This window comes from Amphiura filiformis, unplaced genomic scaffold (genome assembly GCF_039555335.1).
Source record: "Amphiura filiformis unplaced genomic scaffold, Afil_fr2py scaffold_28, whole genome shotgun sequence".
NCBI lineage: Eukaryota > Metazoa > Echinodermata > Ophiuroidea > Amphilepidida > Amphiuridae > Amphiura > Amphiura filiformis.
The window spans coordinates 1,105,203-1,114,392 of record NW_027305492.1 but is presented as its reverse complement, the minus strand read 5'-3'; the positions used below and the strand labels follow the sequence as shown (position 1 = coordinate 1,114,392).

General features: G+C 37.4%; 1 protein-coding gene across 1 annotated transcript in view; it reads right to left on the bottom strand.

Moving 5' to 3' along the window:
* Nucleotides 1-1,462: 1,462 nt before the first annotated feature.
* The window catches only part of LOC140143798 (pre-mRNA-processing-splicing factor 8-like), an 81,469-nt gene continuing 73,741 nt past the window's right edge, over nucleotides 1,463-9,190 (bottom strand). Inside the window, exons 39-44 of the mRNA XM_072165615.1 lie at nucleotides 8,779-8,942; nucleotides 7,784-8,001; nucleotides 6,419-6,559; nucleotides 5,816-5,955; nucleotides 4,692-4,894; nucleotides 1,463-3,234 (exon numbers count right to left, since the gene is read on the bottom strand). Of these exons, the coding sequence (XP_072021716.1) occupies nucleotides 3,080-3,234; nucleotides 4,692-4,894; nucleotides 5,816-5,955; nucleotides 6,419-6,559; nucleotides 7,784-8,001; nucleotides 8,779-8,942 (1,021 nt within the window). The 3' untranslated portion in view covers nucleotides 1,463-3,079. The remainder of the gene's footprint in view (nucleotides 3,235-4,691; nucleotides 4,895-5,815; nucleotides 5,956-6,418; nucleotides 6,560-7,783; nucleotides 8,002-8,778; nucleotides 8,943-9,190) is intronic.

Genomic DNA, 9,190 nt, shown 5'->3' with positions numbered 1-9,190 from the left:
ACGCAGTATTGAACATTTAGGGGTTTGTCCTGGGAACTGGCTGCAAGATATCACCCCCTCCTAAAAATTTTTTTGGCTCTTTTATGATGAATTATCATCATCCAATTCCAGAAATGCAAAAAATGGACATTATATAAACCATTTAGATTTAAAGGGGTATTTCATGATTTTAGCAACCTCGATGGTTCAATAGAAATATAAATTTGATTCGGACATTGCATTTGTGGCTTACGCATAATTAATAATAGTATTACAGCACCCCATCATGCCCATAGTTCACTGTGTTGTAATTTCTGGCAAGAACAGTGTTTCTGACATGGAATATAAAAATACAACAAATAAATGAAACAAACACTAAAATTGTGTTATTTACAACCAATTTATTCACCAATGGTGCTCCTATCCCACAAGTTCTTTACAACCATTACAATATAAATTACATTACAAAAATGAGCAGCAATAGCTGTTCGAGAAAATAAAGCTTGAGTTCTGTGATGACTTCAGTATTTTACAATTCAAAACTTCAATATTGATAACCAAGCTTTCAGAAGAAGTTCTACTTTCTTGTGGAAACCAAGTGGGTGTCATAACCCCAACAGGAGGGCTATTCCAGTTGAAATCCATACACCCCTATGGAAAGCATGACGGTGGTACTACATATTTTTGTATATCCCTTGATAAATTTGTGGCTATTATTGCATTTTTCTCAAAAAATAATAACATACTGATAACAAAAGTTATGTACATTATAGGGGCAAAGAATCCAGTTACTACACTGGAATTTCGGTGACTCAAGACAAGTGGTACATTATTTATGATAAGAAAAGAGGTACCACTAGAATATACCTCATTTCTTAACATATATAATGAACCACTTGTCTTGAGTCACTGAAATTTCAGTGAAGTAATTGGATTCCTTGCCCTATAATATACATAACTTTTGTTACCAGTGTGTAGTTATTTTTGAGAAAATGCAAAATTAGTCACAAAATTGATCAGGGGGTGTAGTATGACCTTAATCTCCCACACCGGGGGTGTAAATATCAAATGGAGGTAACCCCATTTGAAATTCACACTCCCTGAGTTTTAAGGTCATGTCTTCCATTAGCCCAATCAAAACCTGTGTGGCCAGGGTGTAACCCCCTGGGTCTATTTTTAGGTGCAAAAACACTACTGGGTGCTCCCATGTAATGGAACAATTTTTGGATAGATGACAATTGTCACCACAAATGCTACTTATGAAATACTACAATGAGAACCTTATTTACCCTTTTGTAATCTATTTTTTCCCATCAGTCAACAATTTTATTTTCTTCCAAACCTATATTCAGAACTGGAGTATTTTGCCATATGATGGACATCAGAATACTTTTTAAATTCATGATTTTTCCAATCAAATTTCATTCCTCATGTAATTATCTTAATCATACAAACTCATCTTCCAACAACTTCTTTGGCCTACTTGGCATTTTGTTATGACAGAAATAGCACATTATTTTACAAATCAAAATTCACCTTAAAAATACAACACTACAGCTTCATGAACACCCTCCAGATAACAAAACTTTCCGGACCTCTTTTTATCCAGATGTCTCTGTTATGTGTTTCCAGGCTGCACAACCTTCACAAGGAACATTTTCCTATGCTTTGACACCCTAATTTAATTAGCAAATTTCTAACGAAAAACAGTCTTTTCCAGAAGGGTTTACAAACAAGGGTTGGGCCTACCCTGACATGACATGATGTGTACAGGGTGTCCCAGAAAAACTTACCGGGCGTATGAATTTGGACATAAGTCGAGAAATAGACATCAGAATACAAACATCTAAACATCAGCGTATAGCCCATCTTATTCTGCATCATATATGTCATTTTTACTGGAATCTGTTGACTGATTGCGAAGAAATGAGTGATTACATAACGTATGCGTCAATTCACTTCATTCCAAGTTTGAAAGAAAGATCATGCAACACAATGCGCACTAGTTGATCAAACTTGGAATGAACTGCATTGATGCGAGCATTATGTAATCTTTAATTTCTAATTTTTTGATTCTGATGTCTACATCTCAACTTATGTTCAACTTTATTCACTCTGTAATTTTTTCTGGGACACCCTGTACTTGATCAACTTTCACTATTTCAAAAATTCAATTTACAAGTTAACAAAATAGTGAAAATAGATTTATTATACATGGTACTGCATGGAAACCTCCACACAGTAGCCTTCAAATAGTATTCCTTTTTGCATTATTTGTCTGCAACAAACACCTCTTGCCATCATAAACTAATGTCGATTGTCTTCACAGACTGCAGGGGTAAACTGAGAAACTTGAGAGGAAGTTTATTGTGTGTTTATGACTTGAGACTGATGATCATTACGAGATGTCGGCTTTCAACCGACAAAAACTGTACTTTCTAAAGGATACAATGAGAAAGCTCATCATGGATATGATCCCATAAGTTAAACATTGAGGAAAGAGTACTAAATGCACATTAACCATTCCCGTCGGACAACATGTGGGATTTATATGATTATAGTAGTTGTTTTAAATTTTGCTACACTAGCTTTCAGAGAACGGCACTCTCTTTTCCAAGGTAAGCATACACAGCAGAAACACAGAAGTGGGGTTCTGTTAAGTTAAGTTCTTTTAAGATGATTCAATCATAATCATAACAATAGACTGGTAATCTGATTGGCAATGACGCGTCAAAGCTGCGTTCAGCACAGAACACAAAGCACTGTATGTTGCTCATTAACGGTGTCCGTCAATCTGGCTAGGGAGTGCCGTTCTTTTCTGAAGGCTAGTGTAGGAGGGGCTTTTGCAGGCTGCTTGAAGTCACCGAGGGCCACAGGTTGCCCCCCTGCAATAGTACATGCCTCTGTCATTGTCATCATCAGTAAGAATAACCCTTCCATCCTATAAAATACAGACCATTTAAACACTTCCACTTTGTTGTTACTGCTGGTCTACTTCAAGTCATCTTCTCATTTACTTACAGAAGTTTAGAAAATGAGATAATCTGTGCAATAATTTGAAACAATTGTGCCTAGCACAAACACAATTTGGCAGTCATTTCTACTGGTACAAATCTTCTCTGTCGCTGCTTATCGCCTCGCTCTCTTCCAGAGTAGAGAAATTCAAGAAATGTGATGGTCTGTGGACCTCATGGTAGAACTCCTTTGGGTTGGCTAGCTGAAGGTCAAATCGCATGCCTGAATCATGTCTCACACCTAGAAAATGAGAGAGTGTCAAGGAATAAGTAAGATTGATTGAATCATTCAGAGTTCAGCTCCTATTCTCCCATGATACCCAGGGCAGGGTGTACAAACTGGCCATGTTATGCAAGACAATATAATATGGATGTCAACGCAATGCTCATTAATGCTGCTGGAACCAACTGATTTCACCCAATGACAACAGGGCTGATCTATTCAGGTAACCATTCAGTTCCATGGGTGAATCTAGGATTTACTGTTTAGAATTTTTTTAAATAATTTCATTAACATCTTCAAGAGCTGCACAATGAGAATAAATGTATAGTTTAAACCTCTGTCATGCATCTACTATTTCACGTAATATGCAATAGCATTATTTGTGGGTTTATGCTTTGTATTAAACTGTACAGAATTAGCTTAGCACAGAAATCTTCCATTGCAAGATTACACAGCTATATTCTGTAAGTTGCTCAAGTTAATTCCTCAATGAAGTCTTTACTGTCACTAGTCGGAATCATGAATATACCCACTTGTTTTTGGCTATAAGTGGCCTCATTGTTCTACTTCAAATAATGATACCACCGTGTTATGAGACAATAAATGCATTACAGAGGCTTACAACTATTAATACACCTTTTCAACAGTTGATCGAAAATCTTGAAAAAATAAGTTCTGAAAGATGTAGCATATGGTAAACAAAAACACCACAACCAATCAAATACTGCCGACAGAATGTTTGATGAGTGTGTTGCATGGTATGATTGTTCACACCAATCTTGTACCACCGTGCTCTTGACCCAGCATATTGAATGTCCATTACTTGATTGATTGAATATGTCTTGATTTTTGACATTGGCTGTGCATGATTGGAGTTTTTCATAAAAGTTTGTTTTATTATACCGTGTGTCAGAAGTCTGTTCCTCCCCCCATAAGAAAACCATTTTAACATGCTTTAAATTAAACTTACACAATTAATTTGATATTAATTTGTTACTGGTTATTGTTTTAGATTAATTAAAATGTCACTTAGCAATTTATTTGAAGTTGTTGTCTCTTTATGGTCGATAACCTCCGAAGGTATGCAAACCTCGGTTATTGTTGTTTTTCTATTGAAATCCGAGGTTTGCAGACCTTTGAATCTGTCAATACACACAAAATTAGCTCTAAAAATTTAGAACAACGGCCGACATATTTTTTTCTTTGCAATGCGCCTTTGGATTCATTGCAGCTAGTAGCCCAAAGGCAAATAAACAGAGGGGGTACTTCCATATTGATGCTACGCTCCATGGGAAGTCGGAATATAGGCGGAACGGACTTTCGACACACGGTATATTTCTTTGACCTCAATAACCTGGGACACTCAATCAGTTCCTTCCTTCGAGGCCTAGGGGCCCAATCCTTGCCCTTCTCACAGTACGTGTAACATGATTGGCACCTGAAATGTCTGTTATTATTGCTTGAAAGTAACTTACCCATAAAGTTGTAATTCCATGATCCTTGAGCTGGGACCATAAAGAATCCCAGGAATCTATCTGATAGCAGCATCTGTACTCTCTCATAGTGAGACGGCAGGTATCCCTTGGGGTTGTTGCCTTTGTCTGTGTTCTGTCGTCCCCATTCAAATCCACTGGGTGTTAGCTTGTAGGCTGTCAGAGAACATGATCCTGGGGTGAAACTGTGGAAAATAATAAATAAATGTTTGATTCATATTTTGGCAAATTTTCGACTAGTTATTAATCACCAAGATAATAAACTTGCTCCAGGAATTTCATCCCTCAAACTATGTCACAGTTAATTAGGATTCATGCATCATTTCCTCTAACGAAATACACTTTGAAACGTCTAAAGATGTGATGAAAATATTTCAAATGAGAATGTCCTATGTACCAGTATATTTATCTTATTTCCAGAAATTTCCTAAATAAAAAGTGAGTCAATTGGACAAATTATTAAAAGATCAAAGCTGCATCTATCAGAATATTGCACTCTAAGCAGCGGTGTACACTACTCAAAATAATTGGAAGGATCAGATCTATTTATTAGGTTAAAGGTCCACAATCGTTGGCCTGGTCAACTGGAAGGGTTGTGCAGGAACTAAATACCAACAATTACTAAATGTTTATACTAGGATTTGGGCAGGTAACTATTTCTTGCAGATTAATTCGTTTTGCAAAGATATCGTGAAATTTGAATTTCGTTCTGGTGCACCAGAACGAAATTACAACGCATTGTCTATGGAACAGTGTAATACACATAATCATGCATAACTCACAAACACAAAATCGGAATCAACTGAAATTTTGGGAATAGGCTTTTTTCGTGGATATGTACTGAAAAATGTCATAAAAAGAGGATGCTAGGATCACAAAATACTCCTTTAACTGATAACTTGGGTTGATGAATTTGTAAAATACATGCCAAAATGACTGGTAGTTAATTTAGGGTACATTTTAATGTTTTCTTGCTGTTTGCTGGCATTAGGATTGTAGAAAATGCACCAAAATGGGCAGGTGAACGTTCATGTAAGGCCTGTTACTGGTCCCTGTCTGACTGGCTAGTTGAGGCACACCCAATGACTGTAACTAAGCACACTTACCTGCATGTGATGACTATCGTCTTTTCACCATCCCATGCTGGGTTGTCAGCCATGATCTTAGCATGTGTGGTCACATCCTGAGGGGAGAGCTGAGGCAGCTCGTTGGGCTGTGTGTGGATCCAGCCAAGTGGTTCCATTTCCTATATATCAAGAAAACATCGTTATAACATGATTATCACATGTGCATCACGTGACAGTCATATTCACATGGATACGGACCAGTGACACACATAGTCCATAGTTCTTAGCATTAACCCATACTATTTTTCACCTTGGTGTCATTTCATTGGACACAGCTTCAAATCGCAAGCGTTCGCTCAAAGCGCTAGTGTACACATGCACGCGTGTAAAGATGTTGCATAGATGTACACGAAACAGCTACCTCAACACAGCAACGCCACTGACTCAAAAGCAGAAAAAATAGTATTGGTGAGGCGGCCTCAGTGTTGCCCACCACCACTCAACTATAGGGAGGCACCCTGGATGTTGGATTTGTCAGGGTTATGATGGTACCTTTGTGTCGAATGAAAATCACATGTTAGCCATATAACAATTGTCAAGATATCATGATCGATCGATGATGGTTGATTGCTTGATACTTACCTTCAAGAATTCATGATCAGGAAGCTGATTTGGTAGATGTACTGTTTGGTGAGTTCCCCACTGTGGTACAAGCACAATACATCTGATTTCTTTCACTTGTGGGTTATCAGGAGGACTCACTCCATACAAGTAACCTGCAATCTGCATAGATAAAATGGAATGATTAATGAATTGGGTACAACTCTACTAGTCCCATTAAAAGGCTGCCCCACCCCAACCATAAACCCAAACACTAAGCTACGTAAACAAGACTCAAGTCGAGCAAGTTGTACCCAGTTTGGCAATTGTACCAATAAAATACATTTCACATATGTAAAGGTTGGCTTTTTATCATGTGTTTGTGGGCACTGTTGCCTTACTTACTGAGCCCCAATTTTTGGTTATTCAATTAGATGATAAAATCAGATAACAACCAATCAAAATATAGCTTTTGGATCTCTTTGCAATTAAAAGCTTGATCATCGACAGCCCTACTGACTATTCTTACCATATCTCTGATTGGCTCAATACATGATATAGCCTTAATTGTAACAAATAATTACATATTACTTTACAGAGAATTCATCAATTTGAAATCACACACCCATTGGAAAATATTTTTGAATTCCAACCCAATTCAACAGTTTTAGCCATTTAAACTTTTTTGTCCAAAACCAGCAGAAAGGTTTGAAAAAGATATTGAAATTTCAAATGAAAATTTCCCAAAATTTTGGTCAAATTGTGTAAAGTCTTTTCGTTAGATTTAAAATAAATGCATGCAAAATTCAGATCAACTGAAATTGCAACATCATTGTCATCTTCCACAAAGGGTGCGGATATGGAATTCAAATAAAAGTAGCCCAACACACAAGATTCTTTGGCCAGTTACAGTCAACATTTTTCAACGATCCTCCAGTGTTTGAAATAAGCCCAAATCTAGTGATCGTCATCAATTTTCAAATGTTAATGTTATGTTGGTCCACATTTTGTGACACTATGTAAGACTTCAGACTTACAAATCAACAAGATGTTTTTGGATTGGGTAGGGATGTGCAGTTGGGATCCCCCAAAACAGACCTCCAAATTTTTTTTTATTATTTTGCTTCATCAATTTGTAAAATTCTGGAAAATTTCTTGGAAATACCCGAAAAGCCTGAAAATTCCCCCCATCTTTGCCGCACATCCCAGTACCCAACTTTCCACTGAGTACCTCCCCCCACCCACCAAGTAAACTTCATTCTCACACTGAGTAGCATATCGGCATGACCGCAGACATTTTCACTGGCTTCTAGCATGAGGGCCCGCCCTATTTTGAACACTTTGACCTAAATACATTATACACCTTGTACCACATTAGGGCCGCACTAACTGGCACCATGTCCATACCTGTGCTCTCAAATCAGAGATGGTGATGAACTTCTTCAAGACATTCTTAGGGAGGATGTACGTGTACCCTGTCTCTTTGATGTCGTCTGATGACACATAGATGTGATTGGTACGCAGGTGAAGGTTAGTCGCGGAGATGGCTCGCACACGCCACTCTGTCTTGGAGGAGAATGTTGCCGTCTCGTAGTTGCTCGTTGTTGATGTGATGATCTCGTCACCTGAAGAAAAATGAATGTTAAAAAGCGCAATATAATAACACAAAGAATTACAGCATAGGAAGAGAATTTCACAATCTCGATGCCAATCATGCAAACTTATTCTACATGAAATTATGATATAAGTCCAAGTACTTTATTTGATTGAGAAAGTTATTTGTCGTACTTTAAAAATAATTAATTTTTTTTAGACTGCAAGCTGACCAAATTGCAACAAAATATCATAGTGAAATTATATTAATTTGCAAGTTTCTGATTCTGAATTGAAATTAACTGCTATGGTATTTTAGATCATAAAGTACACAAGCACATATACAAGTAAATTACACTGATATCACATCATGGGAAAAACAAGCCTTATACGACAGGAATTAACAAACTCTGAAGGTGTCATTCATTTCAACACTTCCATTGTCAACTAAGAGTTACTTGAGGTTAATATTATGCACATAATTTATTATGTCACTACAGTAGTCCAAGGAATGGTTTTACCAAACTCAGCTCTCAAGGAAGCCAATGGCATCAAAGCATCATAGTATACTATATACGCCGAAGGTTCCAAATCATATCACTCCAGTGTCTCTACCGACAAGCACTAAGGAGAATTGTTTTTTGTTGTTACATGTTTTTAATGGTGGAAAGAGTAAACGTGATCCTACTGGGAGTCAAACCCAGGAGCTCAGGTTAGCAAGCCCTGCACAGTAACCACTTAGCCACAGGTGCTTTCAGGATTAGGCACTCTGTATAAGCAGTCACTCAACCCTAATTCCCAGATCTTACCATGTTTATTGACAGTCCTAGTAGTGGTTGCTGTCAGCTGTGACTGCTCCTTAGTTTGCTTCTCAATCTCGGCAATTTGCTGTCGTTGCTGCGAGGGCGCCGATATCTCCATACCTAGGATGATGTCACGAATCTCAGACTGAGTCAGGGAGGCAACATTGACACTACGCAAAAGAAAGAAAAGGTAGACATGTTGAGTCCAAATTTGTTAAAACCAACTTTTGAACTGGTATGGTGTCTATAAAAAATATACTAGGCAAAATATAGAGGCCAGTAAAATCTACTTGTTGACCTGCTGAAAATTTATAACAACTATTAAAATTTAAATAAAATTCACTTGTGTAAGTGAAAAAAACATGGGACATTTTGCAGCAACATAGGAAAATATAAGAAAATAGAAAATATAGGGCCG